This window comes from Squalius cephalus (genome assembly GCF_949319135.1).
Source record: "Squalius cephalus genome assembly, chromosome: 13".
In the NCBI taxonomy this organism is placed as follows: Eukaryota; Metazoa; Chordata; class Actinopteri; order Cypriniformes; family Leuciscidae; genus Squalius; species Squalius cephalus.
In genome coordinates, this window is record NC_137134.1 from 31779236 (window position 1) to 31806151 (window position 26916).

The following is a 26916-nucleotide window of genomic DNA, read 5'->3' on the forward strand; positions in this document are numbered from 1 at the left end:
TTTGTCAGTCAAAAATAGTCAACAGTCAACATTAGTGAAAGAACAAGGTGTTTTATGCTAAGAATCAACTTAAAAAATTACACAGTGTAGCTTTAATACACACATATTAAAGTCAATACGGATCTTTTGCTTTTTAACTTTAGACTAAAGAACAAACCATGTATCATTCTGAAGAGTAAGTCATGTATTACACAAAGCTAAAAAAAAAAACTAAAAAAAAAAAACGTAGATGTTTAACTTATTATAAATATTATTAAGCAATGATAAGTAGTAAAATTACTGTATAATTTATGAATACAGCATGAAACATCTGCATGCTCTTTCAATGTAAACATCTGCACACTGCACAATTTAAGAACAGGAAAAGGAAAAGGTTTTTTATTTGATCATATGACTAGTTGGTCAATTAAGGTTGCATAACAGCATCAGTACAGACTAGTAATGGAAAAACAACTTTTTCCATTGAGTAAGATGTAATTTGATTGACTGGCTTTATTTATGGACCTTCTGACAGTAAGAGCACACAAGTGTCTTTATCAGTCTGTCTGTTTACAAGCTACCAGGTTAATACAGTCAGCTTTTGAGTATAAAACAATGACTGCATTTCTCAGAGTTTTCAAAGGTAGTCATGCACATCAAATCTGAGTTTTGTTAGTGGCACACAGTAGCAACTAGATCGACCATGTGAACTGCTTTTTGTGAACAGAACTCTGTGTTTGCTTTCAGCAAGGCATTCGATCTGGTGAAAATGAACAAACACTGTGAAATGTTTGTGATTCATTCCTGTTGTCCATTCAGAAACCATTAAAATATTAACACTATTAATACAAATATAAAGATATTTGATTTGATGATTTTTCTGACTGACTTTCAAATTTTTTCTGACTACAATTTACAGAGAAGCTTTACAAATAGGCCTACTATTTTCTACATGTGAGTTCATGCCTGATCGTTTGTTTCAGGACCTGGTGTGTTTCTCCCTTGGTTCGGTTCGTTTAGGCATATGTGAACATTGCAATTGCGCTCGGATCCACACCAAAACAATCACTCTGAGACTCTGGAGCGGTTCGCTTGAGGTGTGAAAGTAATCCGACCAACGAACCAAATGGTATCATAATTCATAATGGGAATTGTGCTATATAAGTAGCAGAAGTGTCTGATTCTGTAAGTGAGCACATCAGTTTCACAGCTGAAAACTAAAAGAGTTCCTGTTCATCTTAAAGATGTTGTGTAATTTTTAATTTTTTTGTGTAATTGCGCTTCTCAGTGCTAGAATGCTGTCCTGAAGAAGCCTTGATTCCTGCTCTAACTGCATTATAACATTCATTAGTGTTTGTGTGAGTCTTCACACAGTTCATCTCTAGACAGCGCTGCAGATCCAGAAGGAAATTGCTGCACTATTAATACAAATGTAGTGTATCATTTAACAGCAGGAATGACGGCTACGTTCATATAGGCCTAGTGTTTGTGTGTGTCTCGACAGTTACAAATAAAGCCACAATAAGCTTATGGAGGGAACTTGTCAATCATCTTGATGATGACGCAGAGGAAATGCTGACCAATAAGAGCACAGTTGTACTCACATGTGACAGTTTGGTACGCTTTGAAATGTTGCCTTGTGAAAGCGAACCGAACCAAGAAGAAAATGCAACATTGAAACAAATGAAGTCCCTGTTTCGGGACAAAACAAATGATCTATAGGTGTGAAAACAGCCTCAGACACACTGACCTTCATTCAGATATGAACATATTTGAGAACATGTGTGTATGTTGCTGTGGAAAATAAATAAGATACTGCAATATAAAAGACATTTACTAGTTTTAACAAAATATATTTTATTACATCTAGAAATGGCAAGAGACTCGAGACTATAGCAAGAGGAAACATCTCTATTTTGCTAAATTGGCATTTAATTGTTTGTGTGATTTATTTTTTCAAATCAGTCAGGAAAAGCAGCAGCAGTGAAGGAGAGGTTCTGTAGAAATTACAATAATGAGGTAAGAGTACTGTAGCTTTTCATTGAGGAAAACTCCGATTACACACTGATGACAAAAGCATCTTTAAACATTTAAACATTAGATGACAGATCTTTAATTTTAAATCACAGGAAAAGAACTGCACTACCCATAATCCTGAAGACAAAAGGGGGAATTTAGAATCATGGCAAACATTCTCAATTCCTAATGAAAAAAAAGCACATCTTTGCCTTTTTTCTAATCTGCATAAAGTTTTTTGCTTCGAATCAAAGTTTGTATTAGTGTGATTCAGTTCATGGGTGGTATGGTTCATGGCTTAAAACTGAGATATGGAAAATTATAGGAAAAATACTTCCAGTACCAAACACTTATGAAAAATTATGAAATATTGCTCTCTTTGTATGTTTGAACATTATTATTTAGTTCTTTATGACTAACCCATTGTTTTGAATAAAATACTGCATAGAGTGTAAAGGCCTGTAAAGGCCCCAAGCACGATAACTATAAAGATAAAGATAACTATGCGTCCACACCAACGACCGATAACGGTCTTTTTATTCTAAGCACGCGCTCGCGCGCCCCATTTTAAATGCGCGAGACCTTTAAATTAGAATGGATTCTGATTGACTGTCAGTGTTTTATCGTTCGACAGCTGAAAAAAAAATCGTTCTGAAAGTGATCCCAACAATATCGTTCCTCATATCTTTATCGTTATAGTTGTGGTGTGAACTCTGTTATTCTTTAATATGGAGAACGATTTTTAGAATTATATCTTTATCGTTATCTTTATAGTTATCGCGTCCTTGGTGTGAACGGGCCTTAACAGTGTCGATTTTAAACTGTTTTAACTGATCATAGTTTTAATTCCCCTTGGTTTTATTTTGTGCCTGTTTTCTATGCAAAGCACTTTGAATTGTCATAGTGTGAAATTTTAATTCCTTATGTAAAGCATTTTGAATAACTGTTTTAATTGTCCTGGCTTTTATTTTGTGATTATTTGTATTATTTTGTAAAGCACTTTGAATTGCCATATATTGTGTGAAATGTGCAATGATAAACTAAATAAATAAACTTGCCTTGCCTAAATGCTATAAATGCAGTTGTTGTTTTTTTTATCCACAAAATGAGCTAGCATCCGTTTTGTTTGACAATACTTTGAACATCAACAAGAAGTGACTTCACCCAACATTGCTTAGAGCACCTTTAATATTAATACCATGTGAAATGATCCCATAGTTGGATCTGGTCCTTTATATTGAAATATTAAATCATCTTCTTATGCTGACAGACACATACTCCACTTCAGAGATCTGTAAAAAACACATCACACCAAATATAATAAGATTTTTTAATAAAAACAAAAAACAGATATTAGCATGAACTGCAAAGGCCAAATCATAACAACACAATCTGAATGGGAAAACTGACAATTTTGTAAATACTGTAAGAATTGATAAATTAGGGAATTCCAGACAGTCTGTTTCGGGGGTGACCAGACCCTGAGAGGACAAAAGGACCTCTCTGGAGATTAGCATTTGAACTGGCACTCATGCACAATCGAGACGAAAGTCTCACCTCCGAGTCATCCTAATCTACATCTCTTTCCCTCTCCCCTCACCCCTCTCTCTCATGCTCAGATGATTCACCTGAATTCCCAAGAAAATGTATAGTTTAATGTGAATGATTATCACAGAGTATTTTCATGTTTGGTATCATTTAAAATGTCACAGTGCGACTGGTACAAATGTCTCTTTCCAAATAAGTAAAACAAAAGGTAATAAGGTTTTTAAGAGTTTATGGATAACTGACTTACAAAGAAAGGTGGTCTCTCAAGCAAATGGTCACCCACCCCCATGAAGGTGCGACCACTGCATGCAAATTTCTTTTGTTAGTACATGTTTCCTTGTGAAAGGTTTGTGTATATAAGGAAATGCAGCAGAGAGTTCTGGGCCTTTTCTGTACCTCAGATCGGCCCGTGAGGCTGGGAGTGAGATCTCTCAGCCTCACGTATTTCTTAAAGTTGGGTTTGCATCTTCTCTCTATTCCAGAGCATTTGATGTTTTGTATCGATTATCTTTGAATTGATTATGGAATTGGCATGATACATTTACCTGACATAATAAATTGTTACATTTGATTATTCTAACTGACTTTGATATTATTTCCATTGAAGAGTTAAACGGAATAGTCAAACATTCACTCATGATTAATGATCCACAGATATCATTAAAACCTTTTCATTTATGGAGTCAGATGAAATAAACGAGTAAATATATGATTAATATATTACAAATTTAACCAACCAATACTTCGCAAGAGTTAGGACAGAGCACGTGAAAACCTTCCCCGTGTATTGGCGGACCGGCAGATTGGACCAATATAGCGGGCCTTATAATACCAAAATAATAGATTCATATTGTATTAATATTAGCCTGAACTGAAGCGTTTCATGCATTAATTCGTGTCTGAATACAGTTTGAGTTTCTTTCTCCCTTTAAAAGTTAATGAGTTTTTTTTGTCCTTTATTTTGCACAATTATATGGTTAGTTGTATTTTATATATATTTTTCCTGCTGTCTGTGACACTTATAGAACATTTTATTAATTTATTATATTAAAATATCTTGAAATCATTTTATGTTAATTAGTTGCTTTAAAATGAATTACTTGCTAAGTGATGTGTAATGTGATCATTCATAAAATGAAAGTAACATAATCTGTTGAAACTCCTTTAATTTAAATCTGTAACATCAAAGCCACAAGACAATAAATCAAGCATATGGTTAGTTCTGGCAGGTCACGTTTGTCAAGCTCGCGTCAGCTGACCCTCAGCTGATCCACATCCACCTATAGGAATACGACGCCTATCACGTATACATATATATTATCAGCAGCTATCGCGTTTCTCAGGAGATAATTACCCTCCTCCATCCCCAGCTCCTCCTCTCACCCAGTCAGGATTTGGTATTCTGATTCCCCTTGAATCAGAATAAATTCTCGAATTATGTTGTACTTTAAAATCTTGAATTAAATATATTTGCATACATTCATGTTGGTTCTGTCTGTTTACCCCAAGGGGGATTAGTGCTGCTCTCCCTGCTCTTATTCATGCTCGGCTGCATGAAGCGCAGCGAGTTCTCGCCCAGAACGGACCCATACTGCCAATCCTAACTGTATGCTAATTGTCAATCATATTTGACGGTAGTGGTCCTGACAGAAATCAACTATAGATGACTTTTACTCAAATATTTTATATAATAGTGTTAACAGTAAAATAGCTTCTTTTGAAAATATCTGATAAGTGATGATGATTATAGAAACACAATCACACACTGATCTCCATCTGACTCACTGCTGAATGATACAAACACACACAACAGAAACTAATGATAAATGATCTTACCGATGTGTGTGCGTTTCTTTCATAGAACGATGGATGAAGTAACAAAACAACTGAAGTTTTCTCATCTTCACGAATCTGAACTGTTTGAACAACAGGAAGAGATTAAAGATTAAAAATACAAATCTAGATCTGTTTTTTTTTACAACATATGTGTGATTTATTAGGCTGTTAAAGTTATTGCACACAATTAATTAAATATATTTAATACAGAAATTTTTAAAATGGCAATATGGAATTTGAGATTATTACTATTCACACACACAAAACATCACTATTACCAGAGTAAGAGTAAAAGTAAATACAGAATCAGTGTTTGTGTGTGAGACGAGTAAAGAGCTGCTCAGATCAATGCAACAACCAATAACCAACATTATTTAAGAACTAAATGGCATTACCTACATAAATACATATTTAAATATTAAACAATAAAATGGGCTTTGGAGTAGATTTTATTATTTATTATTATTTGTTAACTCTTGCCTTCTCTATCAGTTTTTCTGTGTTTCCAGCAGAACCAGAAGATCCAAAATCCAGCAACAATCATCAGAGATCCAGCAGAGATCAGGGCGATGTAAAATAAGGGTACGCCTTGATCTGTAATGGACAACATGGAAGTGAATGTGTCTGATCTTCAACAGAAGACAGAGAACAGGTCAGTAAACACATCATATATCATCAGTGCTGTGGTACCTGCACATGTGTGACAGAGTGTGTTGATGTCCAGATGTGTGGTCTGGTTGCTGATGGGATTGTTCAGCACACAGCTGTAGGTGTTTTTATCCTGATATTCCACCTCCAGAGGTAGAGAGAGACTGATGCTGAGATCACACACACTGATGCTGGACAATACACTGATTCCTGCGTACCAGGAGAGAGTCGCATCACTCACATTCAACACTGATGAACACACCAATGAACAGTTTGATGAAGAACATTGTGAAGAGTTACTGATGATGACAGGAACAGGCAGACGAGCTGAGAAAGATTCGAAAAATCAGGATCAATCATATCAGTAAATAAGACGGCTCTTTTTGACTATTTTAATATGTTAAGAGAGTTTCTGATGTCATTTACAAACAGACTACTGTGATTCCAGATTTGTTTTTAATAATCTTTGAGATGCCAGGTTCATAATAATTAATCAAAAGGAAAGTGTTCAATAGGCTGAAAAGGAAAGTCAGAAATATGTGTGTATCTCAATATTTATAATTTTAAGATAAAAAAATCAACTATTTATGATTTATGCACTTTAATTATAAAAATGATGTAACTCACCGTAGACAGTGAGACTGAAACTCTTGCTCACACGATCTTTAATCTCTAGTTTATAATCTCCAGTATGTTCAGTTCTGGTGTTTGTGATGGTCAGAGATCCAGTTTGATCGTCCAGCTTCAGTCTGTCTCTGAATCTCCCATCAGGAACATCATCATATACAGTGATTCTGTCTTCCAGTACATTGATTTCAGCTATTAATGTGTTTTCATCTCCAAACCTCCAGTAAATCAGATCTTCATCCATCATTTCAGTAAGATCAGAGTTTAGAGTGACTGAATCTCCCTCCATCACTGACACTGACTTCACTGCATCTGTGTCAGCAAACACTCCTGGAGAACAGAGAGTTTGTCACAGATTAAGGGAATAACTTTAATAGATCAGTTTTGTAACGGTAATGAAGAACAGCAGCACAGACACAGAAGTAGCTGAGATTAATATTTTTTGTGATGTTATTTTGAGTTATCAATACACTGTTATCACAATACAGGTGATCTGTGGGAGGAGCCACAGGGGTGATTGTGTCTCATCTTAAATCTGATTGGCTCCTTCAGTGCCTCTGCTCTGGAGAATGAAGGATTATGGGAAGCCAAATAGTGCAAATCAGGAAAAGCAGATGAAAAACACTCCACTAATGTTTCACAGAGAAACATACTTTAACCAAAACACCAAGTGAACAGCTCTTAAAGCCCTTGACTTTACTCTAAACTTTTATGAATATATATAGTATTATATTAATATCCAGTGTATTTTTATTAAGAAACCAGTAAATGCAACAAACAGTCGGCTATATAAACTTCATCAATAATCATCTCATGTCATTGTTTAGGGTGATGAAGCATGAATTATTTTAAATAAAACAGGATCTGCTGTTTTTTAACATGTCATATTTTTCTCTTGTGTATTAAAATAGATCTCACAAAACACAATCATAATTTAGTTCGAGCATCTTTTATCTGGGAAATCCTCTGGCTGATTAAAAAAAAAGAAGAGTTTTATGGCTCTGTATTAAATCTCTGTAAATAGTATTTAAACTAAAGCAAGAACTGATGTGTTAAACTGAATATGATTATAACTCACCGACCAGACGGCACACGCAGAACAACACACACATGTGAAGCATTTTCAGATAATAGCACTATATGTGAACACTTCAGAGACAGAGAGACTGAACTAACAGGACAGTGTTAAACTGTGAGATAGTGTTACTGCGTCTGATTCTCCACCAATAATATTTGAGACCGCCCTCTTACTGTACACGTACTGCAACTCTTCCTCTGGTTATTAATATTCATCTGTATTAGTATTGCACTGTTGCAGGTGGAGGACCGGACACAGTACCTTTTCAGTTTTTGTTTTTACAAGCAGCAGTACATTTCTAATATTTTATTGTAGGCCTATGATCAATATTTTGCAATTAAAAGTGTGAAGGTCTTAGGATGGTCACTAAGGGTTTCTAACACTAACACTAACTTTATTTTCCATCTGCCGATCACACTCACAAACCACACGTCTGCATATAGACACACTGATGCTGAAGGTTCATTTTCATCAACAGATCAAACCACATCTCTGTACTGAAGTCAGTAGAGGTTTACTTTGAGCTGCTCGAGTCTGAGTCAGTCACACTCATGTACGGTCTGTGCTTCTTCTGTAAACTGCTATATTATAATATGTGTGTTTTGCAGTTAAAGTTTCCTTCAAATGTTCTGTATTTGCTTTAAATCCTGCTGTCATTATATCACATTCATTGATTAACAATTTAAATCCACAGGCAGTTTAATCTGAAAACACACTGTTTTATCATTTCTCTTTATCATGATAAACAACAAAAGAAACAAAATATATTGTATTTACATTTTGGAGACTGAGTCACACTGCTAAATATGACAAGATCAATCTGAGGCAGGAACTATTTACAAACACAGAATATTTATATATGTATAATTTATTTATTAATATAGGCTATACATTTTGAATCCGGCACCTCTGATTTAAAATAAAATCACCAATTGAAGAGCTTTCAGAACAACTGATCTTCCTCATGCTGACTGCACTAGTCCTGTAGGAGGCGGTAAACTCCATCTGGCATAGAACACACAAACACAAGAAGAAGTGTTTTTCTTCTTTTTTTTCATTAACGAAGCAAATACAAACAAATCAGGTAGAAAAATCTTAGAAAATAAATACATAAAAGAACAGAAGAACATGGAGCATGTTATAAATGGCAAAAATGACATTTACATATTCAAAAGAAAATGAATCAAAAGGGCAATTATTCAATAAGATTAAGAAGAAGAAGTATTGCTGATACGTCACTCATAGATCATCATCACTTGCTAGTAAGTGAAAGTAAAGGGAAAGCAACACACTGACTACAGTGTTTCCTTTATACTACCTAGTTTTCATCCCTCCAAGTAGGCCTGAATGAATGAAGAGTGTATGATAATGATTCAGGCAGCATTATAGGTCAGAGGTCAACTGATATGTTTACAAAACAGGCGCATGTGAAAAAAAAATACATTTGATGTGGGATATTATACGAAACAATGGGGTAAATTTGGATAAACACAATATGCTAGCATACATGTTTCATACAGTGATAATCAACAGATAGGGACATTTTGTCAGACGTTTACTAAAATGTTTAATTATAATATATAAGAACTGTAACTCATTTGATCCACTTTATTTGCTCAAAAAGGAATGTTTTTATGGACTGTAATCAACTTTTTTTGTGTGTGTATTTTTTCTTTTTTCTTTTTAATGCTTTAAACTACAGAATGATACAACATACAACTTTAGAGCCAGGGGAGCAAAGAAAACACACATATATAAAAAAATAAAATAAAATTATAAAAATACAAGACCATTATATCAGACAAAGATTTTAAAGACAGTACATAAATGAACAGTCTTAATAGCTTTTCTATTAGTACTAGATTGAATTGTAGAAAAATAATTTTCAAATTCTTTAAGGAATACAGAAAAAAAGTGGCTTTTTGTTAGAAAACTTACACTTATGGATGTGAAATTCGACTAATAATATTAATAGATTAATTACAAAAGCCTCCTTTAACACACAGTTATCAAACTTTGAATAACCAAAAATGACATTTTCAAAAAGCAAAACAAAATTAAAGAGTACCTTTTTCTTAATAAACAACGACAGCTCATATCATAACTTTTTCCCCTGACTACAGTGCCAAAAAGTATGGGGTACTGTTTCCAAGTGCAAAGAGCAGAAAGAGCAGCTTACATTGATGTCTTTCTTAAACTTTCTAAGAAAATGCTTGACAGGGTAAAATTTGTGTAATATCTTGAAAGAGATTTCTTTCACCTTGTTTGTAACAACGAATTTGTGAGGTAATAACCAAACACTTTCCCAATCAAGGTCATTAACAAATTTAGCCCAATAGAGCGAGATTTAGTAACAACGTCCTTTAAAAATAGTGCGCGAATAGATTTGTTATTGTTTTTGGACTGCAAAAAAAAACTAATTTTACCACATACTGTGTACGTTGGGTTAATTATGGGTATATCAACTGATGACAGCACACCTCTACATAAGGAAATTATTCCTGAATTGATTGCAGAAAATACAAGAGCAAATTCCTTAGGAGTCACAGGAAAATCAAAGTGCAAAAGAAACTCGTCATACGTCATAAGGAATCCTTGAGCGTTAAACAAATGACAAGCTAAAACAATATTCTTTTCAAACCAGCTTTTAAAAAAAATACTTTTGTGCTTATACATAATACAACGGTTATTCCAAATAAAACAACGCTGCGGAGTGAAGTTGTGCTTGTAGATCAGTTTCCAAGCCAATAAAGCTTGAGCATGAAAGGCAGAAAGTTTTCAATTTTATAATCACACATTAATAAAAAAGAAAGGCCCCCAAGTCGGTCAAAAACAAAATTAGGAATAAAATTCCACAAAGAACCAATTAACATTGAAAGTATTATTTAAAGTAGAGAAATCTAGAAAATCAAGGCCACCACTTTTAAGCGAATTTAGAACAACAGATTTACGAATATAGTGCACGCGATTCTTCCATAGAAAATTAAATAAAATCTGATCAATAGTTTTGATAGTTTTATTGTCTAAACGTATAGATGAAGCAACATAGATCAGTCTAGAAATTCCTTCAGCCTTTGACAGAAGGACTCTACCTCTACAAGTCCCTTAATAACCAGAGATTAAATTGACTTTTAATCCTTTCAAAAGCAGGTTTGAAATTCAGAGAAACACTATCTTGCTCATTTTTCGAGACAACAACTCCCAAATAATTAACAGCTTCTTTAACAGGGATACCGTCTATCTATAAGTACAAGGGAGGAACTTTTCAGGGCTAATATTTCACATTTTTTAATATTAAGGCATAGACCTGAGGCATTTGAAAAAAGCTGAATACTTTTAATAGCCTGATGAACCTGGCTGGAGTTTCTTAAAAATAAGGCTGTGTCGTCCGCTGACTAATTAAAATATTTCTACCAGCAATATGAATCCCTTCTAGTTTACTATCCTTAATGAAATGACAGAAGGCCTGTGCTACAAAAAGATATACAGAGACTGGACAGCCCTGTCGAATTCCTCTTTCTAGAAGAAATCTCTGGGTTGTGCCATGTGCTAACTTTACAGAGCTATTTCCTCCTGCATTCAAAGTTTCCATGGCATTACAAAAATAGGGCCTGAAACCAAAACGCTCGAAACAGAAAAAAATGAAAGGATGCTCAAGTAATTCTAGTTACTTGAGCTCAACTAGTTCTCTCTAGTAATATGGCTCATAGTCTTAGAGCTCAAACATGACAATCTGGGGCTCAGGTCAGGAAGCAGACAGACTGGCTAAACCGACTGTCTGCTAGCGGCCTCGCGTCACCAAGGTCAGATAAATCCCATCACATAGAGCCTCTTTCACCTAGATATCATACCATAGAGACTGTGTCTGTTCCCCGAATTTGGAAATCCAAAAAACGTTTAAACCCAACTAAGGTTAAAAATTTAATTGATGTTCAACAAATAAAAAACAGCTATATTACAGATGAGCAAATGCTAAAGCTTGGGTTGCTGAATATTCGATCGCTTACTTCAAAAGCACTCGTTGTTAACGATATGATTTCAGATAATAATCTAGATGTGCTGTGTTTGACAGAAACCTGGCTAAAACCAAACGATTACATTACTTTAAATGAATCAACCCCGCAAGATTACTGTTATAAATATGATCCTCGTCTGAAACGCAAATGGGGAGGTGTTGCTGTAATTTATAGTAATAGTTTCAAAACCACTAAGAAATCAAGTTTTAAATATAATTCTTTTGAAGCATTGGTGCTTAATGTAAAAATATATAGTGTAAACGATAAATCACGTTTGAGATTTGTGCTGGCTACTGTATACAGGCCACCAGGGCACCATACAGACTTTATCAAAGAATTTGCGGACTTTCTATCAGAATTAATATTGACTGCAGATAAAGTACTAATTGTTGGTGATTTTAATATACACATCGATAATGAAAAAGATGCATTGGGATTGGCATTTAAAGACATTGTAAATTCAATTGGAGTTAGACAACACGTGTCAGGACCTACTCATCGTCGTAATCATACTCTAGATCTAATATTATCACACGGAATGGATGTTGATGTCGTTGAAATTCTGCAGCAGAGCGATGACATCTCAGATCATTATCTAGTCTCGTGTAATTTGCATTTAGCCAAGGCTGCAAAGCCGACTCCGTGTTTCAAATATGTGAGACCTATCACTTCTGCTACTAAAGATTGCTTTATTAATAATCTTCCTAATCAGTTTCATCATCTCAGCATCTCAGATAGCTTAGAAGAACTAGATATTACAACAGAAACGTTTAACTCTCTCTTTTCCAGCACTTTAGACACAGTTGCTCCGTTGCGCTTAAAGAAGATTAAAGAAAAAAGTCCAACGCCGTGGTAAAACGAGCACACTCGGGCCCTTAAGAGAGCAGCCAGAAAAATGGAGCGCAACTGGAAGAAAACAAAACTAGAGGTATTTCGCATTTCATGGAAAGAGAGCTCAATTACTTACAGAGAGGCTTTAAAAGCTGCTAGATCTGCTTATTTTTCAACCCTATTAGAAGAAAATAAACATAATCCTAGGTATTTATTTGAAACGGTGGCTAAACTAACGAAAAATAAAGCTTCAAGCACCGAAGTTTCCAAGCAACACAGCAGTAATGACTTTATGAACTTCTTCACTTATAAGATTGATAATATCAGGGACAAAATTATAACTATGCAACCGTCTACTACAGTATCGCATCAGGCAGTGCATTGTAGTCTCCCTGAGGAAAATTTTATTCATTTGTTGCTATAGGAGAGGAAGAATTTACTAAACTCATTAAATCATCTAAATCTACAACATGTATGTTAGACCCTATACCGACTAAGCTACTGAAAGAAATACTTCCAGAGGTCATAGATCCTCTTCTTAATATCATTAATTCGTCTTTGTCTCTAGGATACGTACCAAAAAACTTTAAGCTGGCTATGATTAAACCGCTTGTTAAAAAAACGCAACTTGATCCTTCAGAATTAGTCAATTACAGGCCGATCTCGAATCTACCTTTTCTGTCAAAGATATTAGAAAAGGCAGTATCCTCACAACTGTGTTCCTTTCTTGAAAGAAATGATATCTGCGAGGATTTCCAGTCCGGATTTAGACCGTACCATAGTACCGAAACAGCTCTCGTTAGAGTCACAAATGATTTGCTCTTATCATCCAATCGTGGTTGTATCTCTCTATTAGTGTTACTCGATCTTAGTGCTGCGTTTGACACCATCGACCACAACGTTCTTTTAAATAGATTAGAACATTATGTTGGCATTACGGGAAATGCACTAGCATGGTTTAAATCATACTTATCTGACCGTTATCAGTTTGTAGCAGTAAATGATGAGATGTCTAATCGATCACAAGTTCAGTATGGCGTACCTCAAGGCTCAGTACTAGGACCGCTGCTGTTCACTCTGTACATGCTACCCTTAGGAGATATCATTAGGAAACATGGCATTAGCTTTCACTGTTATGCCGATGATACTCAGCTCTATATTTCTTCAAAACCTAACGAAACTTATCAATTCACAAAATTAACGGAATGCATAGCGGATATAAAAAATTGGATGACTTGTAATTTCCTACTTCTAAATTCTGAAAAAACAGAGTTTCTAATTATTGGACAAAAGACTTCCTCACGTAATAATCTAGAATACTGTCTAACACTTGATGGCTGCTCTGTTAAGTCTTCGTCGTCGGTTAGGAACCTGGGTGTGCTCTTTGATACCAATCTTTCATTTGAAAGTCACGTGTCTAGTATCTGTAAAACTGCATTTTTCCATCTTAAAAATATATCTAAATTACGTCATATGTTCTCATTGACAAATGCGGAACAATTAGTTCATGCGTTCATGACCTCAAGGCTAGATTATAGTAATGCTCTACTGGGTGGTTGCCCTGCACGCTTAATAAACAAACTACAGCTGGTCCAAAACGCAGCAGCTCGAGTTCTTACCAGAACCAGGAAGTATGACCATATTAGCCAAGTTCTGTCAAAACTGCACTGGCTCCCTATTAAACATCGCATACATTTTAAAATATTGCTGATTACTTACAAAGCACTGAATGGTTTAGCTCCGCAGTACTTGAGCGAGCTCTTAACGCATTATAGTCCGTCACGTCTATTACGATCTCAAAATTCCGGCCAGTTGATTATACCTAGAATATCAAAATCGACTGCTGGCGGTAGATCCTTTTCCTATTTGGCACCAAAACTCTGGAACAGTCTTCCTACCATTGTCCGGGAAGCAGACACACTCTGTCAGTTCAAAGCCAGATTAAAGACACATCTCTTTGACCTAGCTTTCACATAATACATTATAGAATTCTATAATTTAATGTTAGGCTGCATAGATTAGGTCAGCCGGAACCGGGAACACTTCCCAAAAATCCTGATGTACTCGTTACATCATGAGAAGAATGGCATCTACGCTAATTTTAGTGTCTGTGTTTATCCCAAGGTTTTTCCTGCAGCCTGCCGGATCCAGGCCGTATCCAGATCTGACGAAGGACCTTCACCTGGACCGATGACAACGCAGTGCTGAAGTGCCAACTAGTCTCTCCCTATGAAGGATCCCACTACCACTCTACAGATAAGGCGTTGTCGGGAAAATTCGTCTCGCGGTCCTACCCCAAAGCAACAAATAAAATAAAATTCCTTATCAAAATTTATAAGGAAAGACAAGTATTTTGTTTAGGCTTGGCTTGTAGGGAATTCCAAACCTGCGTATATTCTAACGCACATAACTATAGAACCCACTCTAAATGCTCATGTGAACGCCATCAGCGTTTCTCACAGGTTCGCGTTTAAAGTCTGTGTAGAGAGAATGGTGTCGTCTTAGCGGCCCCTAATTTAATAACAAATGATCATTGCGACGGAACCAAATCAATTAAAACTAACTTTAGATGGAAATAACTTAACTCTGCTGTAAAGCCGAAACAATCTCTGTTACCTTAAATTATACGCTTATCTCTGTAAAGCTTCTTTGAGACAATCTACATTGTTAAAAGCGCTATATAAATGAAGATGACTTGACTTGACTCAATAGTGTCAAAGGCCTTGAAAACGTCCAAAAAAAAAAGAATTAAACTGTCATCCTTGATAAGATCAGAGTAATCAATCAGGTCGAATACGAGCCTAATATTATTAAAAATATGGCGGCCTTTCATAAAACCTGATTGATTTTCGTCAATAATTGAGCTTAAAAACGACCTGAAACGGCTTGAGACAACAAGGGCAAACTACGGTGGCCGAGAGAGCTCAACGCGCTGCAAATGAAGAAAACACACATGCAAACAGAAAAAAAACGCATACAAACAGAAAAAACACATGCAAATAGAAAAAAACACATGCAAATAGAAAAAAAACACACCAGCGAATAAGAAAACATCTTCATCAGTTTTACAACACAACCAAATACGGAAACGCGCTGCAATTACAGAAACGCGCTGCAAAAGTTCACAACACAACCAAACAGAAACGCGCTGCAAATAGAACAGAACACAACGGAAATGTTTCCGGGGAACCCAATAAGTGACGGACGGACGGCTCGCGAGCTTTACCAACGCGGGCTCTGGCTTTACCTATGCCCTACTCTCTTAAAAGGGCAGACGGCAGAGCCCTTGAATTGGGCACTTTGGAGGGAGCGGGGCACTTGTGTGCCATTATTTTGATGAAGGGAGCAACGAAAGACAACGTAATTTCCTCATTATTTTCACCTGGGATGTTCCCATGACAACGCAGCGCGTATCCAGCAGCTGCTGTTCTTACCAGAAATATAGTATTAATGCTGTTAACATAACTGTTGCAAATAAATATACATTTTATACAACAAAGTTTTTAAAATATGTGTTATATCTTTGTGTGAGGTTCTCAACTTTAAAACTTGCCGTCTCATATTTGGACCTATAGCTACATTCTAACATTTCTTACGAAACTTATTTTAACATAGCATGACAAAATGTGTTCAGTATTACTGATGTATAGATTAATGTATTTTCCTCGTTCTTTTTCTCTATCTTTTTATGTATTTATTTATTTTAGTCTTCAGCTCATTGTTCTTTTTAGTATTCTTATGACATTGAACATATCGCAAATACATTTTGTATATTGTATACAAAGTTGTATGTCATAAACGTGTCATCTTTGTATGTTTTGCAAACAAAATATAAAATAAATAATAATAATAAAAGTAGACAGCTGTAAGCACGTCCTAGCCGTCCGTCCGTCACTTATTGGGTTCCCCGGAAACCTTTTGGTTGTGTTCTGTTCTATTTGCAGCGCGTTTCTGTTTGGTTGTGTTGTGAACTTTTGCAGCGCGTTTCTGTAATTGCAGCGCGTTTCCGTATTTGGTTGTGTTGTGAGTATTGGGACGCACGTGAGTTGTAAAACTGATGAAGATGTTTTCTTATTCGCTGGTGTTTTTTTCTATTTGCATGTGTTTTTTTCTGTTTGCATGCGTTTTTTTCTGTTTGCATGTGTTTTCTTCATTTGCAGCGCGTTGAGCTCTCTCGGCCACCGTAGCAAACACCTTATAATCATTATTAAGAAGGCTAATGGGTCTCCAGTTGTCTAAGGAAAGCATGTCCTTTTTAGGCTTAGGTATTAAGCAAATGACACCCTGCTTCATACTTGCTGTAAGCTCAGAGCATTTTAAACTCTACACTTCGAGGAGAAACGGGGAAATGATCTCAGAATAAGACTTGTAAAATTCAGACATTATCCTGTCGTTACCAGGCGACTTGTTACATTTTAGTTGAGAAATTGCTTCCTTAACCTCATCAACAGTAATTGGTGAATCACAAAAAACTTTTTCATCCTGATTAATGGAATTAACATAACCAAGATGCTTACAGGAACTATCAAAATCAGCTAGGCTACATTAAATTTAGAACTATAGAGTTTTGAGTAAAATTTGTAAAAATATTGGAAAATTTCTTTAGGATTTTCTGAGACAGACCCCTCAATACTTAGTTTATGAATAGAATTGTATTTAGCCCTAGTTTTCTCAAGGCAGTAAACAACTCACAGGGTGCCGCCATGTTCGCGTGACGCCATAAGCACGTCATCAACGTATTATGTACTTCCGCGTGAGTTTTAAATCTTGGACTCGAGCCATATGTGGAGACCACAATATCAGAGACTTGAGGGGGAACTGTTTAAACCTCTAAACAACCACATAAACACCCAGAGCACCATCATCGCATCAGGTACGCTACTAAAAACCATGCAAACAATTATCTAATATTAAATTCTCAAATAAAGTTTTTTTTTAAATTATTATTATTTGATTAATTACACAACAGACTGCACGTTCAGCCGTGTTTTGTTTCCTGGACCGTTTTCCTCAGGAAGTGGTTTACAAAGAGCAGGAGCAGATCTTCATCATCTCTGGACTCCATCAGGTTATAAAGTGAGATTTTCTGTATCTTTAACATTTTGGGGTTAATCTGTCTTCTTTGACAGCTGTTCAACTGCTGACTAAAACAGTGTACAATGTTTTATTATTATTTAAATTACGCCTACTGAATTGGGATGAATGATCTTTTAATTTTGGCGGTGTGAATTTTTTTAGTAAATCCATTGGGGCAATTTACTTGTAGAATGAATGTTTAGATGATTCTACTATATTGCAACTTAATGTTTGTTAACTGGACTGCAGTGACTGTAAATCACTCATCTGCCACCAGAAAATAATTTTTTTATTACCAGTTAGCGTCGCCAAATAGCTACTTATTTTATCTATAGGGCCTATAGTCTACCCATGTCAGATCCGGGGAAATAGATACATTTTTTAAATGATACAATTTTTTAACATTTAACAATTCTTCAATAATTATTTTAAATGTGATTTATTTTGTCATGCATTAGAACTAGGCCTACTAGGCTAATATTAATAAGAATATGCTAATTTGTTTCTTCAGTTACGTCACACCAGCAGTGTGCTGAGCGCTGTCTGACACATTTAATTAAGAAACACATCTAGACAAAGATGGCAGGATGCTGTAACAACTTAACAGTTTTGTCTTTTGAAAGAGAACTAACAGATAATCATCAACATCTTAAATTCGAAACCCATCTGACTCCGTTTAGAACAGACATGCAGGCTATTAGGTAAACTATGGCTAGGATTTTCGTGGCATTGGTTATATTTAATAGGCTATTAACAAGGGGTTTTCTGAAACGTAGGACATAAGCCACATGTAGCCTACTGTATAAGCAATGTGTCGATACAGGACTCAGACATTGTGATTTCTCTTCTTAATGTAGTTGTTATCAGAACTCGGGTTGGATCTCTCTCTCCCTCTCTCTCTCCAGAATTGCTTTGTTTTTGTTTTCATGCATTGACCCCTCACACTTCATCGCACTGTGCAGCCGGCACTTCAGTGCTAATGAGGAGGAGGAGTTTCTGCGACACTAGTCTGCACCTAGCGAACATTCAAAAATAAAACAACCTTGCAAACTTTGCACTTCCTACATAGGCTCCTTCCCAGCTAAAGGCCCAAGTATTTCGGTTGTCCGCGTGACATAATTTTGTCATCAGGGTGGTCCGCACACACCGCACTCGTACATCAGCGCATGTGCGAGTGACTTGAAGCGCTTGTAAACAATCCACTTGTTGTTAATGCGCATGTGCCGAACAGGGTGGATTTTTTTAAGACTGCAAGGGAAGCTCCGCTTACCCTATAATGTCAAAGTAAAAGGTCAAATATGTACTATTGTGTTAACATTTTATTGATTAAAAATGCGTTAGAACACGTTCATCTCAAAGACGAACATTCCCGTTGAGTCAGTGCATTTCCCTGTTGAAGCCCAGCGTCCGTTGACTTCAGTAGAGCTGCTTTGAGTTTGAATAGTTTTTTTCAGTGCTTCGAAAACTAGACGGTCATTGGATAAATGCTGCGATTATGTCCCGCCCATGGACGCTCAGCGTCTCTGGGGGTGAATGAGGAGTGGGCTGGCCTGGACTCCGGGCTTCTGCGTGATGATTGGAGGGTCTGTCGAAAGGCTGCGTCTCCTTTTGATTGACAGCGATTTCATACAATAAAAAGTCGCTGATGCTTGAAGCTGTTCGAGCTCAGTCCCATCGCGGATTTTGCTGCTACCTATTTCTTGGTATTTGCTTGGCGAAATTGCTAGCCAATTTTCATAATACATTTCACACAATTATACATTTATATACTTATTATATTATTACTTATTATATTTTTTATATTATTATTATTAGTAATAAAAAAAAAAATTATTAAAATTAAAAAAAAGAAATATATTGTTAGTAGTATTATTATACTTTATTATATTATTATGTATACCTTTTATTATATTATTATGTATACCTGTTATAGAGACTTTTGGACTGTTAGGTTTTTGTAAGGTACTGGATGAGTAAACCCCCCTGGGTGCCGGTCAGAGCACCAATAATGAGGAGACAGGTAATCAAGTTTAGTCTGTGTATTAGCAGGGAAAGGTAGGGCCACAGATGTACAGTGACAGATGTAGATAGTCTGCAAAAATAAGTACAATAAAGAGATAAGTGAAATGGAAGTGAAACTAAAATACATACAACAGCAAACATTCACGTTTGCATAGTGAAATCAAACTATTCCTAATTCACATCAGTGATATTTCTTTCATAAACATACAAATAAATGAAGGAAAGAGGGTATTCCACAGAGAACTACAAGCAATAAGTGATAATGTGTCACTATAAATATACAGCTCCCATATAGATAGAATGGTGACGTATATGAGCTGTATTTACATAAACATAATGCTAATCACTGATTCTGTATTCTAGCTTCTAGACAGAACAACATGGTATCATTAAAACATTGTTAGGAACCAATAACACTGATTTACATCCAAGTTATGAATGAATAATCGCAAATATGAAAATAGCAGTAAACTGAATACTACAGAACGATCGTTACAGGACATGTTTGGGCATGTTCGTCTGAAACAGACGCATATAACACGAAAGCAATCACTGTTAACACAAATATAAATACAATCGGCTTACTTTGTGGTCAGTGACTAACACCTTGATGTTCAATCTGCAGCAATCCCCACAACCAAACTAGGATCGTCATTCTTTCAGCCAGCAGCTCGAATAGATTGCACGAACACAGCAAACAACGACAGCTTAACGAACTACGCTGCCCTCTTTCGTCATACTACTATGACTACAGTTTCATAATTAAAGTCCCTTTGCAGGAGCCTTCAATACAATACCTTTATTATATTACATTTATACAATTATACCTAACTCTGCTGGCCATTGAGAGGACACTGGTCAAGTCACTGGAAAAGACGCCTAGTTGGTACGACAGGGTCACAGAGCATTTTCTTGAATAGGAACGTAGGGCAGAATATACGTATAAATAAATGGAAAATTTTTATGATGTAGGCCAAAAATGAGCTTCTCCTCTTTGAAAGACCAGCAGCCGCCACTGGTGCCGAACTGGTCTTTCTGCGATTGAAAGGCTCGAGCGCAACACGGAAAACAAAGTATATCAATAATAGTAATAATCAAATTAATAATATTTATCTTAAATGTTTCACAATGCCGCCTAAACATCTTCCAGGGCTCTCAAGTTTTGAAGACAGGCAAGAGTGACATTTCAAGACAGGCGGATTGGACGACCCGAGGGAATGGGGGTGTTTCATTAATAATAATATTATTAGTGTTTTTGTTGTTGTCATTAATAATTGCTCAGACTTGCAGAAGAAAAGATTTGACACATGGCACTGACAATTCAACCAAATGCGAAGTATTTATTCAATTTATGTGTGTGTGTGTGTGTGTGTGTGTGTGTGTGTGAGAGAGAGAGAGAGAGAGAGAGAGAGAGAGAGAGAGAGAGAGAGAGAGAGAGGGGTGTTGGCAACTTTCACCTCGGCTCTCCTTGTCTGCAACAGAAACAAATGAAATGAATTTGAATGTTAACACTGATTTAACTCATGTCTGCATGTCCATTAAAGTAACAATACAAATACATTAGAGCAGTATTTTGTCCATGTCATGGATGAATGTCTCATATATGCCATAAACATAGAATTGGTTGTATTATTTAGGAAAAATGGTATTCATGAACATTGTAATAAACCTTTTAGTTTTAATGTGCTATGTACCTTGAGCTCTTGCACACTCATTTCTGCAGTCACTGCAAGTAAAAGTTTTTGACTGTGCTGGTTGACTTCAGTGACTGCTGTTTGGCCTGATGCCCCTTACTTTCTGTGTGCCTTGTCACATCCCGGTCACCTTGATGGGCACAGGAGTTCTCTTAGCGGCAGATAGAGCACCAGTAATAGGAGCTGGTGCTTCCTACAGTAAATGGCCATTTAGAGGTCCATTCATTATTAAAAGAGCTCTTGTAGGTGGCTGCTCCTGGTACTTTTCTCCCTTTTGTTTTGATGGTCTCTTCTGACACCATAGCCATCTCCTCCACCGTCTCTTCCACCATCTCCTCCACCGTCTCTTCCACCATCTCCTCCACCGTCTCTTCCACCATCTCCTCCACTGTCTCTTCCTCTTCCACTTGCACTGTCTCTTCGTCTGTCTCCTCTAATGGGCCTACCCTTTTCGCCACCTTTTCTGGGCCAGCATCCTCTAACCTGACCTTTTTAGGGGACTTTCCTCTGATGCTAATTATCTGGGAAACATTCTCTAACAGCAGTCAAGTTGTCACTGTTTGTGTCAAACAAGTTGTGAATTTGTTGTAACATTAAAACAGGAGATCATGACTTACTCTGTGCTCAAAGTGATGCTCGGAGCTCGGAGTGGTTTCCTTTTGGAAGACGTTGTAGCAGAATCACGTGAACAATTCCAGGATATGCTTTTTTTTTTTTCATTGGTTGTTGCGTTAAATCTTACCCAGATACAATAGTGCTATTTTCTGATTGGCTATTGTGTAGCCCCTTTCTTTTTTTTTGATTGGTTGATAAGTGGCAGGCTCAACTAAAGAATGCCAGGGGAGATGTGCTTGATTCCTGCTGGTTTCACAGTGAGAGCGGATGGCCAGAAACATTTTGGGCGCTGCGCCATATTAAATATATTATAAATAGTTTTCCGTGTGAGAAATGCAATGTGTGGCGGGAGTGCGTGACAAAAGACCGGAATGAGTGACTGTCACGCTCAATGCGTGACACTTTAGAGCCCTGCAAGTGTACGATTATCAACAGATAATGATCTGCAGGAGGGGGTCAGCAGCTGACCTTGCATGGTTCGGAAAAATGTGATTGGTTCAGACTGGTCCAATCAAGAGGTCTTCATTGGTTTTATTAAAACCCATACCTTGTCAATACGTGTGTTTGACTTCATGTGGCTCTGTGCAGACCAAATGGCATATTACATCAAAATAACATGATTTGTGATGTCATATGCCAAACAGTCATCACATTGCCTTTTTTTATTTGGCATTAGATTTACTTGGGCAGCTGGACGTCAAGTTTACACAAACTCCGTCTGCAGTGCGTATTTTTTTATGCCTATGTTTACAGGTTGGAGCGTTCACACTGCAAATGGTCCAGCAATGTGTTCCAGGAGTCCATTTTTGCTGTGCTGCATGCGCTGAATTAAATGGTAAAATGGTAAATGGACTGCATTTATATAGCGCTTTCACAGACCTATGGCCACCAAAGCGCTTTACATTTAGCCTCACATTCACACACTCATTCATACACCGACGGCGGTGTCAGCCATGCAAGGCGCCATCCAGCTTGTCGGGAGCAGCTGGGGTTAGGTGTCTTGCTCATGGACACCTCGACACTTGGTCAGGTGGAACCGTGGATTGAACCACCAACCTTCCAGTTTGTAGACAACCTACATGAGCCACTGCCGCCCATTAAAGCATAATGCCGAATTAATATAATATACATCTATGTAAGTAATGCATTGAATAATACATTGTGTAAATTTAGTGTTTCTAGGGCTGTGAAAAGATTAATCGCGATTAATCGCATCCAAAATAAAAGTTTGTGTTTACATAATATATGTGTTTGTACGTGGTATAATTATTTTGTATATATAAATACACACACATGCATGTATATATTTAAGAAATATTTGCATACATATAGCCTACTGTATATATTTATATATAATTTATATTATATATAAATATAATTTTTTTTATATATAAGTAACAGTTTTTCTTAAATATATACATGCATGTGTGTGTATTTATATATACAAAATAATTATACCACGTACAAACACATATATTATTTAAACACAAACTTTTATTTTGGATGCGATTAATCGCGATTAATCTTTTCACAGCCCTAGTTTAAACGTGAATAAGTCTATGAAAGATGCATAACTGTACTGTGTACAAAGAGAATCCATTGCTGACAAAACATTTTCAGTAACAACTTGAATTGTACACAACTTGGATTTAAAAAAAAAATTTGAATAAATGTTGTGTTTGTTGTATACAGCAGCAGACCTATTGTGCACTGTAAACGCGGGATGTGAAAGTACAATGAGCCTTTGATGCTCCTCCATCGCATACGTACGTGCAAACGGAGTATGTGTGAATCTGGCGTGAGAGTGAAATCACGTGTGTCACGCCAAATGCGTGAAAGTTGACAACCCTGCTGAGGTGTTTCAAATATAGCCGTCGAGTAAGCAGAGTGACTGTCCTTGAAAGGGACTTTGACTGCTCCAAATGAAACCATTTACTCAGTGCTAGCGTTGTTAGCTTTTAAATAATGTAGATGTATTTAGCAACAAGGACATTATTCCTTGATAGTTCTTCAGCAATCATGTGTGTCCAGTATGTTCTGTTAGCTATTTAAAATCAGAACCAGCAATTCATGAATAAATAGGTACTTTATTTTCAGATCGGTTTTAGGCCTCATTCAAATGTGGAAATAAATCTGATGTGAATGTATAAACGATCAGAATGACTCTTTTTAATGGCGCAATGGAGCATGAAGGCTCAACCCACTGAAGAGACCAATGTTATGCTGACCTTTAGATAAGATGGTGCAGAAAGTTTGTGCTTGTGTTATTTCGCAGTAAATGACACCCAAATAAAATTTAGATGCTGTTAGATGTTTTAACTTCACCATTATGTGCACAAAAGCACCTTTTACTGTCATTAATTCATAGTATTATTATAGTTTAAAAGTCACAGATTTAATAAAACATCTTAAAGAAACTTGTCTGAGAAGTTGCAATATAAAGTGAGTGATCAGTCACATGGTATTATGAGTCAAGTGTCACGCTACACACACTCAAAGACAAAACGCTGTGACAACTGAGAAAAATGTCATTAAAGTTATTGAAAATGGAAAAAAAAATGGCACTTTTTAATTTTGCTTTATTTGATTTGTCTAAATATGAGCATATTTGAACCAAACTTATGTCACAGAACAGATCATGGACTTTACTACTACTTTGAGAAAATGTGTAAATATCCTTTGGATATTTTACTATAAATATATAGTTTGCAATCCTGCAACACATTTCTCCTATAATGCAAAGTTTGCATTATAGGAGAAATGTGTTGCAGGATTGCAACTTTTAGTTAGTTACTCCCAAGAAGTGATAAAAACATAAAATGAATCACTAAAAATGTGCATAAGTGAATCATACATTGTACTTGTTCTTAAAAATACTCTCAGACATAGACACTGACATGTATGATGTTTATAAAAAAAAGGTGTGATATCAAGAAAAGTGGTTTTTAGAAATGACTTCAGCTTCTCTTGCTCGAGCTGGAAATAACTGTAGACTTTAGCGCTGTTTATAGCGCACAAACAGACAAAACAGAGCAGGTTACTTTTGATATGAAACAGTCTCAGCTTTAGTACCGGTAGATGACATTTACACATTTTGCAGTGGTAGGCTATCATTTTGATGTGATGATTTTTTTTTTTTTTAATTCGTGGGAAAACTGTTCTGTGAAAAGCAGAAGGAAAACTGTGAACGTCGTATGTGATGAAGTGGAAAAAACACCCTTAAACCACACGCTATTGAGACATCAGCATAAACTAACTTCAACCACAGATGTCCAGTTATAGATTCATGCTCATGCAGATATAAATTATTCAACCACAGCAGGTTTTATTTTTGACATACAAACTAGAGCCTCAAACTGCCAGGGGCCTCTAAAAAAAAGTTCAACTCAAGGAAGTTTTTACAGAAAACTAATATCTTAATTTCTTTGCCTTCAAATGTTAAGCCATCAAGCTTTTATTTTGACGGATAACTGTTGAGAGACCTTACAGCTTCTCTTTTGTTGATAAAGATTTATAACTGATTCTCGTTACAAATTTGGGAAGATGTTTTGTGCATTTTACATTTTTAAATGTACATCATAAGCGAATCAAAGTCACAACACTTATAGAGATGCAGTTCTTTTGGAGCAACATTTACCGTTGATACTGTATATGTGGCATTTACTGTGAACCGAGACACTCTTGACACACTACTGGATCATGAGCTGCTCGTGTGTAAATGAATACAGTGTTCTGCTTCACTCTGACAAACATGTCCAATTTGGCATTTCATTTTTTTTTCTGCAAAAAAAAAAAAAAAAAAAAAAAAAAAAGAACAATGTAAATACAAACCTAAAAATCTAAATTTTATTTTATTTTATTTTTTTAAGCACATTTACTCATGGACTGTTCTGTTTCTGCTCTCACACATGTTGCAGAATATGTGCATATGTGTTTGTCGTTAGCTTCCTGTCAGACAGTTTAACTGTGTGTTTTAGCAGAAACTAAATAAAGGAATACAGGCCTGCATTTTACTGTTTTTTTTTTATTATTAACGTCTGTAAAAATTGTAACTAAATCATTTTTATATTATACAATTTAAATATTTTTAAGACTCCACTTCATTAAAATTAACCATTCAGCTTCCATAGTATCCTACATTTGGATATCATGCTAGGTAATCATGGCACCTCACTGTCAAGTCAAGTCAAGTCAAGTATATTTGTATAGCGCTTTTCACAATACAGATTGTATCAAAGCAGCTTCACAGTATTAAATTAAAATAATACAACAAGGTTTGTTTCAAGTGGAATTTATTGATTGATAAAATAAAATTAAATATCCCCAACTGAGCAAGCCAAAGGCAACAGTGGCAAAGAACCGAAAAACTCCATCAAGTGACCTAATGGTGTCCTAAAACTCCATCAGGTGACCTAATGGAGAAAAAAAAAACCTTGGGAGAACCCAGGCTCAGTCGGGGGCCAGTTCTCCTCTGGCATTTATGAACTAGAGGCCGGATTGTAGTTTGAACTGTAAGATTAAAAATATTATATGAATGCCTGGCTGAAGAGATGCGTCTTTAATCTAGTTTTATACTGGGAGAGCGAGTCTGAGCAACGAACAGTATCAGGAAGGCTATTCCAGAGTTTTGGAGCTAAATGTGAAAATGCTCTCCCTCCTTTGGTGGATCTGGATATCCTAGGTATGACCAAAAGCCTCGAATTTAGTGACCTTAAAGAGCGCGATGGATTATAGGGCGATAGAAGATCTGTTAAATAGACTGGAGCTAAGCCGTTTAGGGCTTTATAAGTCAGTAGCAATACCTTGTAATTAATACGGGACTTTATAGGTAACCAATGTAGGGATGATAAAATCGGTGTTATATGATCATATTTTCTTGACCTAGTAAGAACTCTAGCGGCGGCATTTTGGACTAACTGTATCTTGTTTA

At 36.2% G+C, this 26916-nt stretch overlaps 3 protein-coding genes across 6 annotated transcripts in view; 1 reads left to right on the plus strand and 2 right to left on the minus strand.

Annotated features, from left to right (window-relative positions):
* LOC307170525 (uncharacterized protein) overlaps positions 1–26916 on the plus strand; it is a gene marked incomplete at its 3' end in the record, with an annotated part of 195647 nt that overhangs the window by 15744 nt on the left and 152987 nt on the right. The window lies entirely within an intron of this gene.
* LOC307169941 (SLAM family member 5-like) overlaps positions 1–26916 on the minus strand; it is a 44073-nt gene that overhangs the window by 3241 nt on the left and 13916 nt on the right. The window contains exon 6 of one of the 2 annotated variants that reach the window (XM_079890820.1): positions 21000–21149. The exons of the other annotated variant lie outside the window; for it this stretch is intronic. Coding sequence (XP_079746946.1) covers positions 21027–21149 — 123 coding nt within the window. The 3' untranslated portion in view covers positions 21000–21026. Of the gene's footprint in view, positions 1–20999; positions 21150–26916 lie in introns of those variants that run through there. 2 annotated transcript variants of the gene reach the window in all.
* LOC307169951 (CD48 antigen-like) lies at positions 1255–20429 on the minus strand. 3 transcript variants are annotated; one of them, XM_079890838.1, is made up of 6 exons: positions 20263–20429; positions 6655–6984; positions 6070–6237; positions 5860–5973; positions 5380–5459; positions 1255–3287 (listed from the first exon to the last, which is right to left on the minus strand). In XM_079890838.1, the coding sequence occupies exons 2-6, from the start codon at positions 6941–6943 to the stop codon at positions 3246–3248; spliced, it is 693 nt and encodes a 230-aa protein (XP_079746964.1). In that variant the 5' UTR covers positions 6944–6984; positions 20263–20429; the 3' UTR covers positions 1255–3245. The 3 variants fall into 3 exon arrangements, with proteins under 3 accessions (XP_079746964.1, XP_079746963.1, XP_079746962.1); XM_079890837.1 differs by having other exon boundaries at positions 6070–6354; positions 20263–20423; XM_079890836.1 differs by lacking the exon at positions 20263–20429 and adding an exon at positions 7733–7809 and having other exon boundaries at positions 6070–6354.